The sequence below is a fragment of the Peromyscus californicus genome, unplaced genomic scaffold (assembly GCF_007827085.1).
Source record: "Peromyscus californicus insignis strain IS unplaced genomic scaffold, ASM782708v3 Scaffold_7__1_contigs__length_154581171, whole genome shotgun sequence".
Taxonomy (NCBI): domain Eukaryota; kingdom Metazoa; phylum Chordata; class Mammalia; order Rodentia; family Cricetidae; genus Peromyscus; species Peromyscus californicus.
In genome coordinates this window covers 119242914-119269554 of record NW_026294595.1, presented here as the reverse complement: position 1 = coordinate 119269554, position 26641 = coordinate 119242914, and the positions used below count along the sequence as shown (strand labels likewise).

General features: G+C 40.1%; 1 protein-coding gene across 1 annotated transcript; it reads left to right on the top strand.

The window, feature by feature from the left end:
- The first annotated feature begins 17391 nt into the window (after positions 1-17391).
- Positions 17392-25733, top strand: Rbbp9 (RB binding protein 9, serine hydrolase). The gene is made up of 5 exons (XM_052726201.1): positions 17392-17584; positions 18975-19017; positions 20011-20116; positions 22334-22419; positions 22796-25733. The coding sequence occupies exons 1-5, from the start codon at positions 17486-17488 to the stop codon at positions 23020-23022; spliced, it is 561 nt and encodes a 186-aa protein (XP_052582161.1). The 5' UTR covers positions 17392-17485; the 3' UTR covers positions 23023-25733.
- Positions 25734-26641: the final 908 nt, after the last annotated feature.

The window sequence follows — 26641 nt, the reverse complement described above, 5'->3', positions numbered from 1 at the left end:
CCGCCCTGACACAACACGACTCCTGTTTGCCTCAGAGGGAAGTCCCTCCTGTCACCTTAGTTACCGGGAAGCGAGAACAGTGACGTGTAGCCCCAGAAGAACCCGAAGTTGTCCGGAAGAGGCGGTCAGCCATCGGGAAGGGGCTTGGCAGGTGCAGTTACTCTCTTTTCACATAACAAAACTTGCCCTTCTCCTTTGCCCAAAAGAGACTGTTTTCATCTTCCTGTCATTCTCCAACAAGGATGTGTAATTGGGTACAGTCCTATTCAAGCACTTTAGGAGACTAAAAGAGTCCGTTTGTATGGGGAACACAAATTTCTGTGACTGCCACAGTCATTTTACACTTTCTTACAAGTGGAAAAAAAAAAAGTTCATCTTAACCAGAGATGCGGTCTTTCTAAATAACCAAGAAACAAAACTCTCAAATCTTTTTTAAACATTGACTTTTAACTATGCCTACCTATGTGTCAGTGTATGCTTGTGTGTGCATGAGTGTGCAGTGCCTACAGAGGCCAGAAGAGAACATGGGACCCCATGGAACTAGAGTTACAGTCAGTTGCCAACCCCCTAACATGGGTGCAGGGAACTGAACTCCAGTAGTACACATTCAACCACTGAACCAACTTTCCAACCCCAAAACTCTAAAATCTTAAATGTATGCTGACATGTTTAGTCATACAAAGAGTATCCATTAAATAGCCCAATTTTTTATTAATTCAAAAAGTTCTTTCAAACAGGGCCTAACTGTAGTTCTGGCTGTCCTGGCACTCATAAAAATCGGCTTTCCGCTGCTGTCCAGTGCCTCCTGAGTGTTGGCATTAAAAAACGCAGGCCATCACACCCAGGTAAGTCAAAGTTTTTAAAGTACTACAAACCATAGGATTTATTTAAGTAGACATTAATAAGGGTTATTACTATTTGCATAATGATCTTATCAGAATAACAATTCATTTTTTAACAAATGTACATTTTTTTATCATCTTAAACATTAGTTAATGTTAACAATAGCTTATTTATAACCTTAAGTATGTTTGGGAAACTCAAAGTAATCTCTTCATGTCCAAGTAAAATAAAATATAATAGTGCATTATATGTAATAGATTTTCTTTGCAAATAACCTTTTTATAACAAAAATTAATATTTTATTTGTCAAAGATTTCCCTTAAGTTTTTGAACCTGGATTATTTCTGCCCCAATAATTTCTGTTGGAAGAGTATTTCTCAAATTGCATGTTCAAAATACTAGAGATTGAATGTCCTTATTTGGGGGAATTTTAGAAGTATTTGATTTATATAAGAGGGTACTTGTACTCTGGGCCGTGGTGGCGCACGTCTTTATTCCCAGCACTCGGGAGGTGGAGGCAGACGGATCTCTGTGAGTTTGAGGCCAGCCTGGGCTACAGAGTAAGTTCCAGGAAAGGCACAAAGCTACATAGAGAAACCCTGTCTCGAAAAACCGAAGAAACAAAAAGAGTGTACTTGTTTCTGTAACAAAGATCCTCCTTTAATTGGAGAAATGATGATTTGACTTATTATGACTTGACAAGGGTAGCACGATCTCCTGTCCTCTCATAGTAATGGGTGCAAGTCTTTTTTCATTCTAGCCAGACACATTGACATATAAAGAATGTAGTGTTAGTTCTACAGTTTCAGCCCCAGGTCAAAAAGAAATGTGGAAACATTAAAGAGTTTGGTGCAGTAGAGAAAAAGAAACTGTTCTTCCCAGCTAGTATGGGAGTCTTATAAAATGACAGAGACAGCCAGAGAACACTACTAAACTAGATTTGCTGACACCTCTCACCTAGGGATCATCCTTCTATAAACTATTAGTTCCCTTAGAAGGATTACCAAATGGCTGGTAAAACCAATTTTCTGACTGTTGTTACTATGAGTGGAAGGGAAGTAAACTAACCAGCCATGAGTAAATCAGAAAGAAGAACTGAAAATCATTAGAAAGAAGAAAAAGAAGCTAGAGGAACAGTGCCCTCAACTTAGCATTCACCTTCTAGGACCCAAGAAGGGGAAAAGACATTTAAGTTTAAACAACCTTAATGTGCTCATCAGTAATATGGTGTATGAGTTCTCTCTGGAAACTTAGTGAAAATGATAAATTTAGAACATGTCTAGAGGGCTCAGCAGATAAAGGTGCTTGCCTATGAGCCTGTGGACTGTGTTTGATCTCCAGGATCCATGTAATGGAAGGAGAGATCCAACTCTAGAAAGTTGTCCTCTGACCTCCACCCACACAGGGTGGCACCCACAAGCATGGGTGGAAATGGACACACACACACACACACACACACACACACACACACACACACACACATACACTGCATGTGTGTTAAATAAATTTTCCCCAGTTTTTCAAGACAAGGTCTGTGTAGCCCTGCCTGTCTTGGAACTCACTCTGTAGACCAGGCTGGCCTTGAATTCACAGAGATCCACCTGCCTCTGCCTCCAGAGTGCTGGGATTAAAGGTGTGTACCACCACCACCTAGCTAATTAATATAATTTTTAAATGAAAAGAAAAACATTTTTCAAAGAGGTAAAAGTAGGGTTGGTGAGATTGCTTAGCAAGTAAAGCCTGATGACCTGGTGGTCCATCCCTGGAACCCATATAATTATTAAAGAAGAGAACCCCCTCCACAAAGTTGACCTCTGACCCCATGTCATGGCACATGTACCCCTCCACACAATAAAATAATAATAATGATAATAATAATAGAAGATACTCTAAAGTTTTTTTTTAAAGAATATTATGCAAACAAAATGTTCCAAATAAGTTACCAAACTCACCCATTAATAAGGAAACCAATAGGGATATTCAAAATGATTCTAAGAAAATACCATTTGTAAAAACTTATATTCTCTATCACACAATATCTTTTTCATCCTGTGTTTAGGAATCATATTCATTGTTATGGGTATCAGATTTTTATGTGTACCTATCAACTTCCTAAACGTAATCTTTGTCTCTACACAGTTATATAGTAATGTAGTCAAAGCAAAGGTATACATCTCACAAAATGCCCTGTAGTTCATGAAATGTAATTTCTTTTGTGCATTTCAAAATCTTTTATAAGACTTCCAACATATTGTAATGCTTAATCTTCATTCTCAACTGGATTTTAGAGCCACCTAGGAAACAACTCTGGATGTATCTGTGAGGGCATTTCTAGACAGAGTTAACTGAAGGAAGACCCACACTAAAGTGGTGGGCACCATCTTGTATGGTGGGGGCCCAGACAGAATAAAGTAGGGAAAGGAGATGGCCAAATGAGTGTTGGTTTTTCATTTCTCTGTGGTTGGCATCATAGACTAAGCAATGCATGCTTTCCCAGAATAATGGACTCTGGTCTGTAGATGTATCCAACCTTCTTATTAAATAAGAAACACAGAACCAATGCAAAGAAGAAAGCCAAGAGGTCAGAGCTAAGAGCTAAAACCTTACCCTTCCTCCTGCGGTGGTCCTACCTCTCCGAACCAGAGCTACCCCTGTGTTAAAGTCTTTATATAGAGTTCCTGTCCTGCCTTCTCATTGGTTGTAAACCCAACCACATGACCGCCTCCTCACGGCCTGTCTGTATAGGCCTCCAGGTTTTCCATGATTGGTATTAAGATTAAAGGCATGTGTATCCAATAATGGCTGTATCCCTGAACACACAGAGACTTACCCAGCTCTGCCTACCAAGTGCTGGAATTACAAGCGTACGCCACCAATGCCCTGCTTTCCTATGGCTTGCTAATAGCTCTGACCCCCGGGCAACTTTATTTATTAACATACAAATAACATTTTAATACAAATAAAATATCACCATATTTCCCCTTTTCTATTTTAATAAAAAGGAAAAAAAAGAAAAAGCTTATAACTAATATAAGAAAAACTATATACAAAAGTACAATAACTATATACAATATATACAAGTAATAAATACCTAAACAATGTCTAGTCCATTTGTATTTGACAAATTCAGAGAAAATAATTTCATTATCTATCCTATTTTGGTAAGTACAAAATGTATCCTAATTAATCTTCAACTATAACTAACTAACCTTCAACTATAACTAACTAATCTTCAACTCCCTCAGAGACCCAAGAAGGAAATAATATTAGCTAACAAAAATAAAAACAGGAAGTGCACATAAGCAACTTCCAAAAAATTTGTGAGTTGACAGAAACAGCCAGCTGTCTGGACAGTCACCTGAGGTTTCTCCGCAGTGCTGGGGCATCATCTTCAGCCTATAGGCTTAGCATATCTGACAGACTCATTTGTGAAGTAGGATGTACACAAGGTCAACAGTTCAACCTCACATTGAGTGAGAGTAGTCCATGTACCAGAAACACCTGAATTCCACTAGTGTCATGTCATGATTCAGGATTTTAAATTCTGGAAATTGTTGATGGTTTTTTAATTCAGCTGTCCATTCTTCTTGGCTGTGTATATATGGCTTCATCTCAGCATCCCATTCTTCTCCACATCCCTCTATCAAATGCCAGTCTACTATTGAGAGGCGTGAGCTTAGTTACTCTTCAAGAATAACTGTTTCAGCTGCTGTTCCATTGCACATCAGAGGCCATCGGCCCACTGCCTGTTCAGCTGCCTTCGAAGAAAAGGGCACTGTACCTTTTCCGAATTGCGAAGGCCACTTCAGGGATGGTGCCATATTGTCCTGGCCTCTGAAGATGCCTTTTGATAAAGCCATAACCACACTTGTTTTGGCAAGAATCAGTAGTCCTTTGTTTTATGTCCTGTCTGTCCATTTTGTCCTGTTGATTCGAGGATACTTTGTTGTCCAGTGGCTAACTTTTGCCACAATGAAAGTTAACTCCATACGCAGTTTCTTCAATGCCCATATTTTCTCTGAAGTAGATTGGTACTGCCAGGAGCCGACATGTCTCATAGTCATAACAAAAAAGAAAAATTTTCTAAGTTATTAAAACATTTTAAATGCCATATTCTGTAGATCTATCTCTGAAGGGTTTGAAGATAACCTGTCTATCTAAAATATATCTACTCAATCTTGAAAACATACCTAATATAACTACAAGTTCTATTATAATGTCTAACTACTAACTTTCATTTCTTTATATCCTAATAGTTGGTAATAACATTCAAGGATCAGAAAATTGCATTACATTGTTAGATGAACGGTACAATTAGAAAAATATATATAACATTTTCTAAAAATATCAATTTCAATATATATAATTTGTATACAATATAAAACAATCCAATCCAATGTAAAGTATTTACATTTTTCTTTTCTTTCTTTTTTTTTTTTAATAAGAACCTTAAATCTAATCTCCTTTGCTTAGCCTTTTTCCTAACCCTTGACAACAACTTGTAACCAACCCCCCTAATCAATGAAAATTATCCCACACCCAAAACCCATTAAAAGACCAAAAAAACCAACTGCCCCACACCACCTCTTTGGGAATGTGGGCGTCGTATTCTTGAAATTGCTTCCTGCTGGGTATGGGCGAAGGTATCTTTATCCTCAAAGAAAAATTTTAGGTTAATTGTCAAATTCTAGGAAAGGTAAATATATCCTTCGTTATCCAGTCTGTGTATAATACCAAAATTCAGGGTTTATCTCAAATCCTTATTCAAGTAGTCTTTGAGACTGGATCATCTCAGCTAGCTCTCTCAAAATTGCTCTGAGCACTTTGTAGTTCAAAGCTGATCTGTAGATGATATTTGTCAGCTTAGTGATGTTATTATTGTCCACGTGGAATTGTTGTTGTTGTGGGGCCCCATCTTCTTCCTGGAGACTTCAGTTGATGTTAGGCCTGACCGTGATTTCCTGCAAAAAACTTGTAAGAGACTCGAACACAAAGACTATATATGCGACTTTTTAGAATTAGTTAGTACTCTATATGACCATTTATATCTTAACAAAGTTTAAAATGTATATATATCTATATATATTAATCTTGTAAATTTTGATATAAAATTCATACTTTAAGAAAAGTTTAAAGAATCAGAATAGAATCAAAGAGTTGAGATTAGTAATAGAATAGTCCCTTAATTAATTTGGCTTTTCTCCTGTCCCATAGCAGAAGATGGCTCTTTTCTTCTGGCATGATACAGAGAGTTTGCATTTTCCTTTTAACAACATGCTTGAGTTTAAAGAAGGAGAGAGCCATTCTCCAACTCCAAAGTCAGCTTTAAATTTTAATTGAACTGGGACTATTAGAAGTTAAATAGTGTTAAATCTTTAAAGAAAAGCAGAAACAAACATTTAGGAAGACATAAAATTTTTTTAGATAACATACCCATACGCCATTTCACTCTGTTTCTTAGGATAGATGATTTGTCCCTTTTCTTCAGTTGTCTCATTTGTCCAGTGTTCTTCAGATTCCTTAACCTTCATTCTCCTAAAAGACAAAAACAAAAACCTTTCCCCAAGGTTTTTTGGGGATGTTCCTTTTTGACAAGTTATCTGATTAAATGAAAAGGCATGTGTTACTGGTGTAAGTTAGTTTAAATTGGATGTTTACGATAGTTGATGAACTATCACCTCCTCTAATTAAGAGGTCTCTCTTGTTCAAATCGAACCTTTATCAATTTTGATGGTACCCACAGCTTATCTTTTCCTGTAGAAATAAAAGCAAAACCTCGTCCCCAATGTAACACATATCCTGGTTTCCATTCTGAGGTCAGCACATCCTTAAAGTATATAGGTTGATTTAATTCTGTAGTTTTTTCTATTATCCAATGTCTCTCTGCAGCTGTTGTTCCTTTCTCATTGGCATTAAGAAAATTCAAAGTTAATAGAGCATTATGTAGTCTATTTCTTGGGGTTTTTGTTACTCCTTTTTGTTTATTTAGCATATCCTTTAGGGTTCTGTTTGATCTTTCTATAACTGCTTGACCTGTAGGATTATGTGGTATACCTGTAACATGGTTTATATTATAATAAGCAAAAAACTGTTTCATTTTAACAGAGACATATGATGGAGCATTATCAGTTTTGATTTGTGCAGGTATACCCATAATGGCCATAACTTCTAGCAAATGAGTGATTACAGAATCAGCTTTTTCAGAACTCAAAGCAGTTGCCCATTGAAATCCTGAATAAGTATCGATAGTGTGGTGTACATATTTTAGTTTTCCAAATTCTGCAAAGTGAAACACGTCCATCTGCCATATTTCATTCCTCTGAGTACCCTTTGGGTTACATCCTGCTGGTAATGGTGTTTGATTGTAGAAGGAACAAGTAGGACATTTCTTTACTATTTCGTTGGCTTGTTGCCAGGTTATGGAAAAATCCTTTTTTAAACCTTTACTATTGACATGATGTTTTTTATGAAATTCTGAGGCCTCCAGCACATTTCCTATCAATAATTTATCAATCTCATCATTGCCTTGTGCTAGAGGGCCTGGCAGACCAGTATGGGATCGGATGTGAGTTATATATAAAGGATGACTCCTTTTTCTGATTGTATCTTGTAATTGAATAAATAATGAAGTTAATTCTGAAGCATCATGGATAAATTCTGCAGTCTAAATATGTAATACTACTCTTTCAGCATACTGAGAGTCAGTTACTATATTGAGAGGTTCTGAAAAATCCATTAATACCAACAGAATAGCATACAATTCTGATTTTTGAACTGAATTATAAGGACTTTGAACCACTTTGCTTAAATTTTCTGATTTGTAACCTGCCTTTCCTTGTTTGTTGGCATCTGTATAAAATGTATGAACTCCAGATATGGGATTTTTCCTCACAATTCGAGGCAAGATCCAATCAGCTCTCTTTATAAGATCATTCTATTGCTTTTGGGATATTTGCTGTTAATTTCTCCCAAAAAATTACTACAAGCTTTTTGCCAAGCTTCATTTTCTATCCATAATTTTTCAATGTCCTCCTTAGTTAAAGGTACGACAATTTCTGTGGGTCTATTCCTGCTAATTGACGAAGTCTCAATTTTCCTTTCCAAATCAAGTCAGAGATTTTTTTCCACATAAGTTTTTAATTTTTTATTTGGTTTATTTGGTAAAAATATCCATTCCAATATAATATCTTCCCTTTGCATTAATATTCCTGTTGGGGAATGCCTAGAAGGTAAAATAACCAAAATGCAATCCAGCTTTGGATCAATACGATCTATGTGCCCTTCATGTACTTTCTTTTCTACCAAGGCCAATTCTTTCTCAGCTTCAGGTGATAATTCTCTTGGACTATTTAAGTCCTTATCACCTTCTAAGGTTTTAAACAAATTATTCAGTTCATCATTTTTTACCCCAACAATAGTTCTTAGATGAGAAATATCTCCAAATAATCCTTGAAAGTCATTAAGAGTCTGTAGTCGATCTCTCCTAATTTGCACCTTTTGAGGTCTAATTTTTTGAAGTTCTATTTTATATCCTAAATAATTAATAGAATCTCCTTTTTGTACCTTTTCTGAAGCAATTTGTAATCCCCAGCAAGGCAAAATTTTCTTTACTTTTTCAAACATTCTTTCTAAAGTATCTGCATTTGAATCAGCTAATAAAATGTCATCCATATAATGATAAATTGTAGATTTAGGAAATTTTTTACGTACCACTTCTAATGGCTGTTTTACAAAATATTGGCACAAAGTTGGGCTATTCAACATTCCCTGTGGGAGAACCCTCCATTGAAATCTTTTAACCGGTTGAGAATTATTATAAGTAGGCACTGTGAAAGCAAATCTTTCTCTGTCTTTTTCTTGTAAGGGTATTGAAAAGAAACAGTCTTTTAAATCAATAACTATGAGAGGCCATCCTTTTGGTAACAGAGTAGTCAAAGGAATTCCAGATTGTAAAGAGCCCATTGGCTGAATTACTTTGTTAATTGCTCTAAGGTCTGTTACCATTCTCTATTTACCAGATTTTTTTTTTATAACAAATACAGGAGAATTCCAAGGGCTGGTTGATTCTTTAATATGATGAGCATTTAACTGTTCTTCCACCAGCTCTTGTAAAGCCTGGAGTTTCTCTGTTGTTAAAGGCCATTGCTGAACCCATACAGGCTTATCTGTTGACCATTTTAAAGGTAGATCTGTTAGTGTTTTTGGAAGATTATCAGTTGTTGTGCCCTGTTCTTGTATGACATGGATGGCTGGTGAGCACTCATTAGAATAATATCTTTTAATATTTCTCTCAGAAACATGTACTAATTTATGATTTGTTTCTGAGATTGGAGGGATATTAATCTGAGTATTCCATTGTTGTAACAAGTCTCGACCCCACAGGTTCATAGCTATGTTAGCCATATATGGTTTTAATTTTCCTTTCTGTCCTTCTGGACCTATACATTCAAGCCCTCTTGCACTTTGTTTCACTCTAGATAATGTCCCAATTCCTAAGAGTTGAATGTTTACCTCCTGAAGAGGCCAAGTTGGATGCCAAAATTCTGGTGCAATTATGGTAATGTCAGCACCTGTGTCTACCAGACCAGACAACAAAACACCATTTATTTTTATTGTTAGTTTTGGTCTTTGTTCATTAATAGAAGTTTGCCAAAAAGTTTTCTTTATGTTTTTTCCTGTATTTCCTATTTTCTCTGTTTCATCATCTCGACTAACATGATTTATTCCAATAGACATTTGGTTATTTAGTTGCTTTGAGTAGGGGTTTCCTCTACAACTGCAGGAAAGGTTTGAACTGGATTTACTGTGGGGGCCTGCCTGAGGCCCCTCTGGGAGTTTCCCGAAGCTCGAGGCAGAGGGTTACCCTGTCTGTCCCTTGTTGATCTACATTCGTTGGTCCAGTGTTTTCCCTTACCACACCTTCTGCATACGCCAGAAGGAAGGGGCATTCTGTTGCCAGTGTTCCTTGAAGAAACATTATTTCTAGGAATGACCTGTTTACAATCCCTTTTCAAATGTCCTTGCTTTCCACATCCAAAACATCTAACATTGCTCAAACCTTTTGAAATTGCTTTTCCTACCCACATATCATCATGGTCATAAGCCTCTACATTAACTGTATCTCTAATCCAATCTTCCAAAGGTGCAGATCTTGCCTTTAACGGCCTGATTATTCTTTTGCATGCTGCATTTGCATTCTCAAAGGCTAAAGATTCAATTATTATCTGACTAGCCTCTGAATTCAGGACCATTTTTTGTACTGCTGAAGTCAATCTTTGTAAGAAATCTGTGAAAGATTCTTTTGGGCCCTGTATAACCTTTGTAAATGACTCAGTTTTTTTTCCTGGTTCTTCAACTCTGTCCCATGCATTCAAAGCTGCCATTCGACATAGAACTAGGGTTTGGACATCATATGAACATTGTGTTTGTACTGAAGCATATTGGCCTTCTCCAATAAGCTGATCCTGGCAGACTTGTATTCCGCTATCCCTCCATTGTCTTTCTATATTTTTAGCCTCATTATTGAACCACGTTTTCCACTGGAGATTTTGTCCGGGTTCAAGAACAGCCTGTGCCAATTCCCGCCAGTCCTTTGGTAGAATCCTATTACAAGTTGACCAGGTGTTTAACATTTGCTTTACATATGGGGAATGCATGCCATAAGATACTATTGCCTCCTTAAATCTTCGTAAGTCTAACATTTCAACTGGAACCCAAGTATTTTGTTCATTCTCTTCATCAGGTAGCTGCTATACGGCTACTGGATAAATTAAGGGTGATTGTGTGAAAACTGGCTTTCTTTCTGTAACCTTATGATCCAATTTTGAAACAACTTCACTATTTATTTCTTCTGTCTGAATTTGAATTTCTCTGTAATTCATTTTTACCGGTTTAACAAGTTTTTCTAAGACTGTTATCCTGGCACTTAAGTTGACGATCTTTTTAAATAGTAAAATGAGGATAAGAAAAATAATAAACTGAATAATTCGTTCAATATTAATCTTTTCATATAGTTGTTCCATTGTCAGAGTGCCTAAAATTTCAAACAAAGCCCAATTTTCTTCCAATGTACACATAAAGCCCATTTTTTTTAATGTAGAAAAAAATTCTCTTTTAAATAGATATGTTAATTGACTTACCAAGTCTGGGTAGAACAGTAGAATCCCAGGGAATTTCACAGCCACCTGGTGTTCGAGGTATGAATCCAGTGTGAGAGAGAGAGAGAGAGAGAAGCCGCTTGAGCCCAGTCAAGCCTTGGCTTTACAGGCAGGGGCCCTGTTCAGCAGGGCAGGCCTGAGTTGTTTGTAGCAGTTGCAAGTAGCTCCAGCTGCGGGTCAGTCAGGCCTGGGCCCAAGCTAGGCAGCTGGGCCGCCCAGGCCAGAAACCGGACCTGCTGCCAAGCCAAGCCAAGCGGTCTTTAATGAATTCTTGTCACGTTGGGCGCCAAATGTAGATGTATCCAACCTTCTTATTAAATAAGAAACACAGAACCAATGCAAAGAAGAAAGCCAAGAGGTCAGAGCTAAGAGCTAAAACCTTACCCTTCCTCCTGCGGTGGTCCTACCTCTCCGAACCAGAGCTACCCCTGTGTTAAAGTCTTTATATAGAGTTCCTGTCCTGCCTTCTCATTGGTTGTAAACCCAACCACATGACCGCCTCCTCACGGCCTGTCTGTATAGGCCTCCAGGTTTTCCATGATTGGTATTAAGATTAAAGGCATGTGTATCCAATAATGGCTGTATCCCTGAACACACAGAGACTTACCCAGCTCTGCCTACCAAGTGCTGGAATTACAAGCGTACGCCACCACTGCCCTGCTTTCCTATGGCTTGCTAATAGCTCTGACCCCCGGGCAACTTTATTTATTAACATACAAATAACATTTTAATACAAATAAAATATCACCATACTGGTCCTCTGGACTGGGAGCCTTTAGGCCTTCCCACCGTGATAGACTCTATTCTTCCTTCCCTAAGTTGCTTCTTGTCAGATATTTCATCACAGCAACAACAAAAGTCTATACAGAACAATGGTACTTAGATGTGGGGTTGGTTCTGTGAGAAACATGACGAGTGTAGTGCCTAGGCCTTCTGAACTGTTTTGCAGAACAATATGAAGAATTTGAAGCTGTAGGCTGGAGAAAATTTAGAGAGCTGTAAGCAGAGATTAGTGGACCATTCTTTTGAGATTTTTGAAAGACTATAATACTAATACAAATATGAACAGAAAAAAACTGTGCTTATAAAGTTTCAGATGGGAACAAAGCTTGTGCTGAGAAATGGACAAGAGATTATTGGTGTTGTTAGTCTGGCAAAAAAATATGGCCATGTTTGGCTGTGTCCTGAAAACTTGAGTGAACCAAATTCAATAGGGACTGTGATGGTATGAATAGGAATGGGCCCCATAGACTCATGTGTTTGAATGCTTGGCCCATACAGGGTGGCACTATTAGGAAGTGTGGCCTTGTTGGGAGTGTGTTACTATGGAGGTCTTATGTGCTCAAGCTATGCCAAATGTGGCTCACAGTCTCGTTCTGTTGCCTGTGGATCAAGATATAGAACTCTCAGCTACCTCTCCAGCACCATGTCTACCTGCACGCCACCATGTTTTGCCATGATGATAATGGACTAAGTCTCTGAACTGTAAGCTAGCCCCAATTAAATGTTTTCCTTTATAAGTGTTGCTGTGGTGTCTCTTCACAGCAATAGAAACCCTAACTAAGACAGGGACCATCTAATTGGTATGGATGAAGAAATTTCAAGAGAGTATAACATCATATCCATGCTGAGGCATGGTTATTGTTCATCAACTGTATTGCAGCTTATGATGAGTATTTAGCTGGAGGATGTAAAAAGTATGCAGTATGGGAAGAACAAGAACATGAACCTGAAAAAAGCTGCAGATGGGGCAGATGTGGAGAAAGCAGCTATAATTAAAAAGAGATCAGCGCCGGGCGGTGGTGGCGCACGCCTTTAATCCCAGCACTTGGGAGGCAGAGCCAGGCAGATCTCTGTGAGTTCGAGGCCAGCCTGGGCTACCAAGTGAGTTCCAGGAAAGGCGCAAAGCTACACAGAGAAACCCTGTCTCGGAAAAAAAAAAAAAAAAGAGATCAGCACCATTAATGCAAAACCTAGTACTTTACACCGGGGCAATAAGAAATAGGCCCTGAAGTTCAGACCCCACCCATAGAAAGTTCCAGCTTCTAAAAGTACAAATTTATGTAAAAGGAGAAATCCTGAATTGAGAATGCCTCCACCCCTGCAAGGATTCCCTGCTGGAAAATGGCCATCAAAGGAAATGTTTCCCCAGTTTCAGTCTCTAAGGCAGGCAGAAGCCATGGCATCTGTGGTCTACCAGGGTCTGCCTACACCTCAGATTGGCAGTAGGACTTGGTGTTAAATAGCCACATGGTGTTGACTTTGTAAGCATACAAAATATAAGGAATTTGCTAGGAATGGCAGCAAATATGTCTTTAATGTCAGCATTCAAGAGGCAAAAGTAAGTGGACCTCTGTGAGTTCAAAACCAGCCTGATCTATATAATGAGTTCCAGCCTAGCTAAGGCTACCTAATTGATGGGACAGGGGTCAAGGTTGGGGGTGGGGGCATTCGAGAGTAACAGCAAGCTGTAGGTGGAATTTTCTGTGCCACCAGCCAGCTCACAAATAACTACACAGAGACATATTAGTAATGATAAATGCTTGGCTGATAGCTTGGGCTTATTACTAACTAGCTCTTACAACTTAAATTATTTTTATTAATCTATGTGCTGTCCTGAGGCTTGTTTACCTCATCTATGTACTGCCCATGCTGCTGCTTCTCTGTCTGACTGGCAACTCCGCCCTTCTTCCAGAGTTCTCTCTGTCTGGATCTCCTGCATATACCTCCTGCCTAGTTAATGGACAGTTAGCTTTTTATTAAACCAATCAGAATGCACCTTGGCAAAGACACATCTTCACAGTATACAAAAGGACTATTCCACAACAGCAAGCAGCTTTGGAACTCATAGGACACAACTGGGCAGCCAGCAAAACCAAGAGAGCCTTGGAGAGACAGATTCCTGAGGACTACATGTTCTGAAAACCTCATGTTGTTATTGAGCATAGCTCTGCTTATTGCCCTCATGCTAGGATAGGTGATCAAAGGCAATGATTAATTCCTTGTACCCATTTCTGCCCTTAGCTTCCTGATATGATTTAATAAAAAACAAAAAACAAACAAAAAAACTGTTGAGTGGTTTTTGCACCCCGAGGATTTAAAGTGGAAATGACTGATTGTTTTTCTTTATCTTTTTTATTAAGTTTTCTTATTTATTTTACCTCCCCTCCCCCGCTTCACTCCTCAGAAAGGGTAAGGCCTCCCATGGGAGTCAACAAAGCATGGCATACCAAGTTGAGGCAGGACCAAGCTCCTCCCTCCTCGCCCCCTGCATCAAGGCTGAGCAAGGTATCCCACCATAGGGAATAGGTTCCAAACAGCTAGCTCATGTACCAGGGACAGGGCCTAGGTCAGTCCCATGCAGGCTACCTAGCTTTTTGTTTCTAGAGTCCGTGAGCTCCCATGAGCGTGGGTCAGCTATCTCTGTGGGTTTCCCCGTTATGATCTTGACCCCCTCCCTTGCTCATGTAAACCCTCCTCCCTCTCTTCACCTGGACTCCCAGTGCTCTGCCCAGTGCTTGACTGTAGATCTGCATCTGCTTCTGTCAGTTACTGGATGAAGGTTCTATGAAGACAATTAGGGTAGTCACCAATCTGATTACGGGAGAAGGCCAGTTCGGGCACCCTCTCCATTATTGCTAGGAGTCTTAGCTGGGGAACTGATTGTTTTTCACATATAAAAGTTAAGATTTTTTATTTTTTTTATAAGATTACATTTTGAGACAAATAATTAAATGATTGATCTTTTCTTTGTAACCACAAAATGCAGCCTGCCAGTAAAAGAACTGGCTGAGAAAAATACCTTGCCTGCTTACACTTTGTTAATCTATAACAAGTTACTTAGACATGAATGTATGTGGGTCCTTGGGAATAATTTGTTTTTCACTTGTAATGCATAAAATGTTTAATCATGTAAGGGATATGGGAAGCATGCTATTTTTTACTTGTACTCATTGTAATCATTCACTTAAAAAATAGAATGTAACTACACTAATTTTTCTATTACTCAAAAGTTTTTGCTGGGGTATATAAGCTGTAAGGGAAAAACAGAGTCAGAGGAAGACAGAAGGAAAGCATTAGAAGGAGAACACCAGGAAGGATGTAAGGGAAAAAATAAGAGAGGCCTGACATGTTGAAGGGGTGTGTGTGTGTGTGTGTCCCCTTTTTTTTTTCTTGGTTTTTCGAGACAGGGTTTCTCTGTGTAGCTTTGTGCCTTTCCTGGAACTCACTCTGTAGCCCAGGCTGGCCTCGAACTCACAGAGATCCGCCTGCCTCTGCCTCCTGAGTGCTGGGATTAAAGGCGTGTGCCACCACCGCCTGGCTTGTTTTCCCCTTTTTTACTGGTCCCAGAGAGTTAAGTTTTACTCCCTCAGATAAAAAAGTCAATTGTTTGATTATCCACACCTTGCCTTCAGTTCCTGAGCTGCTGAAAGCTGGCCTTTCAGGAGCACCCAATGAGATGCAACCTAAAAATAAATAATTGAAATGAGAGGGCATGGAGACTTGCTCCAAGTTCTTGGAAGCTGCTAAAACTAACAATGTATGGCAGGGTTGTATTCTCTGCAAAGAAGCCCTGAAAGGCTGTTGCATGAATCTGTGAAAGTGGAGCTGTAAGGTTTTGGTCCTTATTTATGTCCTTTAATTACGTCATCAGCCTTCGCCGGCTTCCCAGCCTAAAAAGCGGTTGGGCCCTCTGTGGGTTCTCTCTGTCCCCTCTCCTTTGCGCTCCTTCCCCCCGTCGGTCCCCCTCTCTCCCTCTCCCCCCTTCTTTCTCTCTCTCTCTCTCTCTCTCTGTCTTTCTCTGTCCCCCCCCCCCCAATAAAGCTCTGAAAAGGTAACCATGGCTATGATTCTTTCAATCAGCACGCTCCTCCGCGGGCATGCTCCTCCGCGGGCATGGCCGCCGCGGGCGGTGACCAGCCACGAGGGGCAGCTCGGTGGCATAACCAACAGGAGCTTTAGTCGCAGTGGATAGCAATGGATACTGAAGACGCAACCCATGACCAACATCTAGGGAACAGAGAGATGTTTGGAGCTTACTGGCCAGCTAGTCTTGCTAAATCAGTGATGTCCAGGTTCACAGATAGATCCTGTCTCAGAAATCAAATGTAAAGTGGAAAATGATAGAAGATACTCAACATTGACCTTTGGCTTACATGTGTATACACACACACACACACACACACACACACACACACACACACACACACACACACACACATTCTTAAAAACAAAAAAACAAAATACAATAGAATGTGGCTGTTTGTTCCTGAAGTAGCCTGGGAAGATTTGAGCATAATTTCCACACCCAAGGCTCACATTGTTCTTGGCAGAATGCAGTTTACACGCTCACCTCAATGATTTTCACCTCAAGGAACAGACTCAAGACAACTGGTTCTGTGTTCTTCTCCTGGTTTGCCTGCCTCACCCCTTCTGCAAAGTGTCCTTTCCTTCCCTCCTACTCTGATTTCATCAACAACTCCCTGTGCTCACTAGTTTTAATTGTCAACTAGCCACAACCTAAAAGCACCTGAGAAGGGTCTTAATGAGGAATCATCGAGATCAGGTTATCTGCAGGCATGTCTGTGGAAGATTATCTTAATTTAGTTGAGGTAGAAAGACCCATCCTGAATGTGGGCAGTTCCATGTCATGGCCAGGGCCCTAGACTCTGTAAGAGTGAAGAAAGCCAGCAGCAATCGGGTTGAACAACCTGAGTTCAGTCTCCGGGACCCACTTGATATAATGAGAGAAAGGATTCCTTCAAGTTGTCCTCTGACCTCTGCACGCACACTCAAATATGTTCAAACATACACACATCATGTGTGCATGCACACAATAATTGAAAAAAACAAAAATGGGGCTGGGGAGATGGCTCAACCATTAAGCGTACTTGCTGCTCTTTCACAAGACTGGAGTTCAGTTCCCAGCACTCACATTTGGCTACTTCCAGTTCCAGGGAACCCACCACCCTCCTCTGAACTCCTTAGTCACCCCCACGCAAGCGGCCACATACACATAAATAATAAAATAATTCTAGCTGAATATAGTGACACACTCCTTTAATGCCAGCACTTAAGAGGCAGAGGCAGTTCTAGGCCAGTCTGGTCTACATAGAGAGCCCAGGCCAGTAGGTGCTACATAATGAGACTGTCTTAAATTAACGAAAATTTACTTGGGGTGGGGGAGGGGGGGAATCATTCCTTAAAGTATTGGTATGCCTAATAAAAAGATAACACATTCTAAGCATGTTGTTACCAGTACTTCATAAGGAGTATGAGAACGCCGGAAAAGGGAAATCAAAGGTGATTGATATTTGATGGTAATTCACAGGGTTTGAGTTTGCGTTTTAGCAGAGGCGGCAAGGACCTGAGGGTATGCAAGGACTACAATTCCCAGAAGGCCTCAGTGCGGGCTCTGGGCCGGATGCAGTCTAGATCTGAGCTCTGCTGGTCCGAGCTGGGCTGGGGTCTCTGGCTTTGCATCCATGGCGGTCCCTAGCAAGGCAGTGATTGTTCCCGGGAACGGAGGCGGGGATGTGGCCACCCACGGCTGGTACGGGTGGGTGAGAAAGAGGCTGGAGCAGGTAAGGAATTTCAGCCCCTGCTCCTCGGTCAGCTTGGCGCGGAGCGGAGGGAGGGAGGACGAAGGGTTTATGCCCACTCTCCTCCAGATGAGCCCAGTGTGTGAGTCCTCGACGGTGCTGCCCAGTCTTAGTGGCCAGGATCTTGCCTGGCGAAGCAGCTCAAAAAGCGGAGGGCTCAGTTCTTGAAACTGAAAGGAACCCTGTTCTGCAACTATAGAGAATGCCCTCCCTCCAATCTTCGGCCAGTTCAGATTGGAGGTTTCCCAGATAATTTTATGTTAATAATCATTGCTTTAGATTTTTTAAAAAAATTCACCATGTGACATTTAATATACACAAAGAATGTACGTAATGTGTAATAAACCACACTGAGAAAAACAAATTCCGGTGCTATCCAAGCCCAAGGCATCTTTGTGTGCCCTGTACCATTGAGCCATAGTCTCAGCCCAAATTAAACTCTAGAACATTGCCAGTATCTTCTAACTGGATCTGTCTGCTTCCTGTCCTATCCCTATGACAGTCTGAAGTTCATTTTGCTTCTCTTTAAATTATTGTATGCAGGAGGCTCATGTGGAGGTAAGAAGACAACTTTGTGGAACCAGTTCTCTTTCTACCTTTACATGAGTCTGGGAATCAAACTCAGGTCACCAGGCTTGCAATGCAAGTGCCTTTGCCAGCTGAGCTACTGTCCTGGCCCTTTTGCTGTACTTTTTAAAACTTAAAGTATTTTTCGAACTCGTGTGTATAATCTTGTATGATATTGTTTAATTTGGCTTCTTTGTGAGCTTTATAGAAACAGCATTGCACCCCAGCTCATCCTGTGCTGCTTGACTTTTAAGAAAAGAAAAAGCCTTCTTTTTCCCATAGTCCAGCAGTTAGACAGTTTGCTGCTTTGGCCTCTAGAATAGAAGTTCAGGAGATAATAGAATCCATTTGGAATAAAACTTCAGGGTTGTGGCTGAAAGCTGTGGGCAAAACTAACAACTCAGGTCGAGCTGGAAATGGCCAATAGGATGGGATCATCAACTTTCTCTATGGTGTCTCTATATTATTTTTTACTTTCTTTTTGGGGCACAGTATGGCTCAGGTTATTCTGTCTCTAGCACGTTCTCATAGACCTTCTCTATAGATACATGCCTTGAAGATAAATATAGATTACAAGTGCAGACACTGGTCTCTGTGGAGTTCTACAAAGCTGGATAGAGAACTATACATGGGGTGTATATTCATCTGGAACACAACTTAATCCATTTCATTTCATAATATCAGCAAATATTTACTGAATTGAGCAAGATCATCTCAGGTGTCACTTTTTTTTTTTTTTTTTTTGCAAAGTTTTAGTTGCAATTAAGCTCTTTATTATAGCTTTTTCTTCCCCCTTATATCTCAGATTCCTGGTTTCCAGTGTTTGGCTAAAAACATGCCTGACCCAAGTAAGTTTTAAACTTGTTTTTGAAAAGCCTCATCTCTTGGATTTTGAGCTCACCATTTGGGGGTGGGGTGGGGAGTGAGGGGCTAAAAAGCAGGGATATGGTAGTGAAAGAACAAAGATAAATACATACTAATAACGAGTAAAGCAAGGAGCTCTGGGCAGGTATAAGCCAAAAAATGTGGAAGATTTCAGTGAAAGTCAAGAGAAGCACCTGGGCATGGTAAAATTTCATTTTTAACTTTGTAAGCTAGCAACTTTATTTTCTCTGTTAAGTGTCCACAGACATTTGCAGGCAAAATTTAGTTAAAACAGATCAAATGAAGCCTTGCAGAATCTAGTTGAGTTCCTAAATATTTAAAAATATAAGATTTTCCCTTTTTTTTATGGGTGTGTCTTGGTTCAGGAAAGAAATAATATATACTATACATGGGTTTTAGAATGTTGTCGTGTGTGTGTGTGTGTGTGTGTGTGTGTGTGTGTGTGTGTGTGTGTGTGTGTGTTTTGTTTTTCTTGGTGCTGAGACTGCACCTGGGGGTCTCACAACCCTGGGCAAGCACTCTGGCTCTGAACTCTACCTCCAGCTTGGGGGTATTTGTTTCCAAAGTTCAAATTTTTACATGAAATTTTCAGAATTGAAACCAGTGTTGGTGGTATATGCCTTTAATCCTGACAGTTGGGAACCTGAGACAAGAGAATTCTGATGTGGGCTACAGAGAAAATTACATGTAACACGTGCTACATAGTGAGGCTCCTTCTCAAAAAAGAAAAAATGGGTGAAGTGGGGGGAAGCTTCACTTTGGCTGTAATATTTCCTTTTTTTTTTTTTTTTAAATATAAGAACATGGTGGGGGAGTAAAACTTTTTACTAAAATCACAGGACAGAGGTCTTGGGCTCTGCTAAAACAGCCACTTCGGCCTCAGTTTAAAAGTGGTGGGACAGCATCACATATAGACTGCCCCCGCTGAGTACCAGACTGTTTTACCCTGAACACAGTTACAGCCCGAGAGAGCATCTGGCTGCCCTTCATGGAGACAGAGCTGCACTGTGATGAGAAGACCATCATCATAGGCCACAGCTCCGGGGCCATCGCAGCCATGAGGTATGACCCTGTAGAATTGCTGCCCCCGGTCTGGGCTGTAGCCATGCTTGCTTGGGAAATAAGTTTCTTAAGTTTCCATTGCAGAGGGAACAGTGCTGACCTCAAAAGTGGTAACATCATGTGCCCTAATTTCTTCCTTGTTTGCCAAGGGATTGAAAGAAACCAATGGCTTTTACCAGGTGCAGTGATCCTTTTAAAGTTTCTGTAGCTCCAAAGCTTCCTGTTGCTCAGCTCTGATGTCTCTCTTCTCCCAACCAGGCATACTGACGTCATTGTAGTTCCTGGAATATGCCAAGTACACACCAGCCTTATCCTGCTGAGCCTTCTAGCAGGAACACTATCTTACAAGCTGCCTGGCTTTCTCTTACAGTGTCTCTGCTTAAATGTCCCATTTTGGGTGAGATCTTTAATAATTCCATATAAAAGAGTAGCCTCAACCTACTGACTCCTATCTCCTTTATATTTTATTACCTATAATACTTTACCATCCAACATACATTGATCTCTTGTCTGCCCCTATTATTAGAATGGAAGCTCCATGAAGGTGGGATTTTGTTCACTAACAAGGAATTGCAGTGCCTAGGAGAGAGAGACAGAGTAGATGTTCAATAAATACCTCGTGGAGAATAGAGGTTGCTTACCCCTACCCACCTACAACCCCCTAACCCTTGGGATTCACATGTACACCCATTTGCTTCTGTCAAAATCTCCTATCTTCCCCACCAGCCTGGGGGTAAGAATTAGCTGGCCAAGCTGTCTGAGGTTGGGCTTCTTCCAGATTTCCTACCCTGGTAACAAAGGCTGTTCCAAGCGGTTATTCGAGATACTATATGAATTGTATGTCATAGAATCTTGCCAAATTTTATAACCTTTCAGCTACATAGGTCCAGGGAGTGGGGATAACAATGTGTTTTAGTGCTGGGCAGTGGTGGTGCTCACCTTTAATCCCAGCACTTGGGAGATAGAGGCAGGCAGATCTCAGTGAGTTCCAGGACAGCCACGGCTGTTACACAGAGAAACCCTGTCTCAAAAAACCAAAAAAAAAAAGAAAGAAAAAAAAAGGTAATTTAGCACAGAATCAGTGAATTTGTAACACACTCTGTCCTTTTCTTTGTTTACCAGCCATTGGTAAAGATGTAATATTTTTAATAAGTCCTCTGAATTTATTAGGATTGTTGGCAACCTTCTAAAGTTGAGAGGCAAAGAAAAATGATGCCCAAATCATTAGTATAAGAGTGTGTACAGGCAACTAATATACTCAGAAGGGACATGCTAGCTGACTTATTAACTACGAAGGGATATTGAGCCTTTTCAGTAGAAAGTGCTGGGAACACCTTAACAAGCAATCAAACTTGGTATCAATAGTGGGACACAACATTGTGTGTCCCTGATGTAATGGGAAGGCTATCTTGTCAAAAATGTTTGATCTTAGTCCATGAGAAAATAAATTCAGTTTAGGGAACTGACCTAAACGCCTTTATAAAGAATATAGGCAGTGTAAATTTACTGGGTATAATGACGGCACTAAGGCTATCCGTAGGGGACAAATACTAAGGTAAGTGTAAAGTGTGGCAGTCTTATTCAATCTGGTGCTTCTTTTCCTTTCATGTCTTCTGTGGTTTGATATTTCTTGAGTAACCAGCTGGGGGGGAAAGGATTATTCTCAAGAATGAAATTCTAGCCCTAAACATTCCCTAGCAAAAAGCTTCTTCAGACATCTCACACCTTTCCTTAGCCTGCTCTTGGCTGAGCGAGAGCATCTGCAAATAGTGAGCTGCTGGTCTGCTGGTAGGGTGCTAGTCAGAGGGCAGTGAGGCTCTTCCTGCCCTTAAGGAGCATTGCAATGATAGTTTGGGAGTGGGGACAATTATAATGACACAAACGAGAATGAATGTACAGGGGGCAGTAGAAGTATCTTTCTGGCAATGTCCATTTTTTCTTAAATTGCAGGTTCCTGGGCCTTAATCCCATTTCTCTGAACTCCATGCCTGGGGCTGAGCCCAGGAATCTGAATCAGAATGTTGACCAAATTACTTAATAATGCTGACACATACTAAAGGTGGATGGATGCACATGTTAGTGATTGAGAGATGTTCTTTCTGTTTTCCATCTGTCTCAGTGGCATATGCTACCTTTCTGTGAACTCACATCACATGGCTTACTGTTTTTCAGATTTAATAACACCACGTATTACTGACACTATCTTTCTCACCGCAGGTATGCAGAGACACATCAGGTATATGCCCTTGTATTGGTGTCTGCGTACACGTCAGACTTGGGGGATGAAAACGAGCGTGCAAGTGGTAAGTCTTTAGGGAGAACACCCAAGAAAGCCCTTCCCTAGACACAGGACAGACTGCTCAAGTTACAAAGTAGTTATTCTCTCTCAGCCCTAAAAAAACAATAGCAAATGAGAGGTTTTCCACCTACCTTTGGAGGTAAGACAGATGTCTTTTCCAATCTGAAGTCTCGAATGAATCCCAGGACCTGGTTTTATTTGAGCCTTACTTAGTCTTTGCAAGTCAGTATGGTATCAAGCCCTACAGATAGGAAAACTGAAGAACTGTTCTGAACTCAAGCCCCTGGTCCTTTGCACTTCTGAGGGCCCCCAGTAGGTATTTTCAGATGACTAGAGTGACTATTTATGCATATTGATAGGCTATTTTTTTTTTTCTACAGGGTACTTCAGCCGCCCCTGGCAGTGGGAGAAGATCAAGGCCAACTGCCCTCATATTGTACAGTTTGGCTCCACTGATGACCCCTTCCTTCCCTGGAAGGAACAAGAAGAAGTGGCAGATAGGCTGGATGCCAAATTGTACAAGTTCACCAACCGTGGTCACTTTCAGAACACAGAGTTTCATGAACTGATTAGTGTGGTAAAGTCTATGCTGAAAGTACCAGAATAGTCAGGATGACGCCTGCCCTGTAACATGCCAAGATGGGGTAGAAGAGCATCTGTTATCCCAGTACTAGACATGTAATGTCCGGTGAAGTGCCTGAAAAACAAGCCTGTTTGAACACTCACCCTAAGTCACTAGCATCTTCAGTTCCCATAGAACTTGAATCTTCTTGAAAAGCTGTAACTATAGCAGTCTTTTTCCTTGTATTGATAAGGGACACAGAGGGAGTTTGTTTAGCCATCCTGTTGATCCAGAGAGTTAGTCTGAAGTAGAACCAGACATGGTGGTGTGTCCCTGTAATCCCAGCACTTCAGAAGAGAAAGCAGGGGACCAGGAAATGAAGGCTAGCCTCACCCTGTCTCAGGAAAGAAAGAACAAATAGACCCAGGTATCCTGAGTCTCATTCCAAATTATAACTCAGTAGCTTTTGCAAAGTGTTACCCACTCCTGAGACCCTAGTATTTGGAAAGCTGAAGGTGGATCTTGAATTTGCCTACCTATGCTAAATATTTAGCAAAACTGTCTCCAAAAACAAAAACAAAAACTAAACAGGTTTTCATGCAAAGTATATGAGTAACATCTTTTCCTTTTTGAAATAAAAATTTTCTGTTACTGGGGGAAGTAAACATGATTAAAGGTCCAAAATGTTCTTAGAACTCAAAACTCTAGCTGTTGCTTCAAGCTGGCTCAGGGTAGTAAACTCAAACTTGGGTCTTCATCACTCAAATCCCTGACCCCACCCCAGTCCCTAGGTCCTTCTGACAGGTTGAGGGACCAACATATAAGGATGCGAGTCAGGAAGCTCCAGGGGACAGATAATCTGTATAGCCTGCCACCTGTATACCAACTTCAGTAAGACTAGCAGGATTAGGTCATGTGGGAGTGCTGTAATACAGAAATGTGACAAATATTTATGTCTTTTTTTAAAGCTGGGGAACATATACGTGTATGTGTGTGTATGAATTATGCTAGCTGCCAACACTGTAATTAAAAGGTCTGCAAAAGCTACAAGACCAGCTTAGTCTACAGATTAAGTTCTAGGACAGCCAGTACTACACAGAGAAACCTTGTCTCAAAGAAAGGCTGAAGGTAACCAAAATGAACGTAATGCTAAATGGTGGAAAACAAGGGGGCAATTTGTACTGTTACGTTTTAAGTATCTTCAAAAAGAACTTTTCCATGATTCAAGTTTAATTCTGTAAAGAGTTCAACCTTTTAACTTCTAGAGATCATTTAAGCATCATTCCAAGATTTTTCTTATACTCACCAAAAAAGAACCCCTTTTTAAAAATGTACTTTTATATTAGCATATATTTGATGTATAAAATGGTTTCATTATGACATTTTTACTGTTTTTTTTCTTTGCTTTTTTTTTTACTCATGTTTATAATGTACTTGGATCATATGTAAAAAAATAAAAAACCTTTATTTCCCAGAATTTCCTGACTGTTGTGATGCTCAAGATCTCCAGTGTACTTAAACTTGATGACACAGAACCTGTGACAGATACAGAAATGTGATTTTCCACACTTTTATCCCTAGATGGGATGCAAAGCTGTTGTGAAATGATTTAGGGGTTTCTAAATACACAAAATATTCTAACTTTTAACAATAGGTATCTTTGGAGGAGAAAAAGACAACCATATAGGTCTACTCTTAAGTGCTCACATGAGAATGGATAATATCAGGAAGTTAGTTATCAAGTGAATGAATGTGTGTGTATGTATGTATGTATGTATGTATGTATGTTTTTTGAGACAGACATTCTCTGTGTAGCCCTGGCTGTTCTAGAACTCCCTCTGTAGAGGGAGTTGAACTCACAGAGATTCTCCTGCTGCTGCCTCCCAAGTGCTGGGATTAAAGGCGTATGCCACCACCACCTGGCAAGTGAATATTATTTTTACCCTGTAGCAGAAAACAAATTGTGAACTAATGTTATTTATGTAAGTTAATGATTTTTTTTTTTTTAAGAATTCAAAAACAAAAGCAGAGTAAAATAATTATTAATCTCAAATGCAAGCAGACTTGGATTATAGGTCTGGTCCAATCACTGCTAAAGAGTCTGCTTACATTAGATATATCTATTAATGTTTTTAAATTAATTTGTTTTAACCTAACTTTAAAGTGAGTTGTTTAAAATCTTAATTATAAACTCATACATTTCAGTGTGAGATTCAGAAATCCCTGGAGGGAGAGAATACAAGAAAGCTCTCTGTTGAACTGTGCTGTCTAATATAAGAAATACCCACAGGCAACTAAATAAAGCCTTGTTTTTTAATCACTTGTTTCAAGTGCTGGCTAGCCAGCTGGCTTGAGGTTACTGTACTAAACACCAAATACCGACTGTTTCCATCATGATAGAAAATGCTACTTGGCTAGATGTTATGGTACATACCTCTAGCCCAGCAGGAGGGAGGTAGAGGTGGGATTGAGTTCAAGATCCTGTCTTACTGGAGCACACTGCTGCAGGGCACATATTCTGTATCTGTCCTTCACTGGGCGTATAGTAAATCTGCCACCACTTCTTCCCTTCACTGTTGATGGTTGGGCCAGGGGCCTCATACCAAGCATGTGCTCCATCATGGAATTGAACTATTTGACTACTTTGCTTAATTGATCACCATCAAAACCTTTATATAAAACATTTATTGACAAATTGGAAGTTTCATGTAAGAATTCACATAACTATTCATTAAAAACCACTAAAGGATTAGCCGGGCGGTGGTGGCGCACGCCTTTAATCCCAGCACTTGGGAGGCAGAGCCAGGCGGATCTCTGTGAGTTCGAGGCCAGCCTGGTCTCCAAAGCGAGTTCCAGGAAAGGCGCAAAGCTACACAGAGAAACCCTGTCTCGAAAAACCAAAAAAAAAAAAAAAAAAAAAACACTAAAGGTATTTAGGATGTCAAATTTTATTTTGTTTTCAAGATAGGGTTTCTCTGTATATCCCTTGCTGTCCTGGAAATTGCTCTGTAGGATCAGGCTGGCCTCGAACTCAGAGATCCACCTGCACCTACCTCTGCCTCCCAAGTGCTGGGATTAAAGGTGTGTACCACCATTTCCAGTGGTGTCTAATTTTTTTATGGATCACTTTAAAACAGGGTCCTCAACAGACTAAAGTATGCATTCTCAGGTGAAGAAAATACCTGCTACCAAGTGGGAAAGACCAAAGTCATCTGCAGTTTGACTTTGTGGCATCATGATTTTAGAGGCCCACAGTTTCTTTTGATGACAGCTTGTCTCTGTAGGCAAATTCATTTTATTTATAGCACAGTTGCTACATTTTTAAAATTTATTTATCCCTCTCAGTTAATACTCAGAGTAAATAATATGCTACAAGCAAAAACTATGCTATGAGGAAACCCTTTTTAAGTGTCTCTTTATTCTGGTGAGGCAACACTTCTAGCCACTGACTGCAAATTTAAAACTTAGTATCTAATTATCAAGACAATACAAAGCCAGGCATGCCTGCTAAATTCCTGTAATCCCAGCACTTGGGAGGCTAAAGCAGGACACCATGAGTTCAAGGCCAGCCTAGACCATAACCAGTGTGGACTAGAGACTCTTCTCAAAAAAAAAAAAAAAAAAAAAAATACAGAGCATATTAAAAAAAAAAAAAAACCTACTC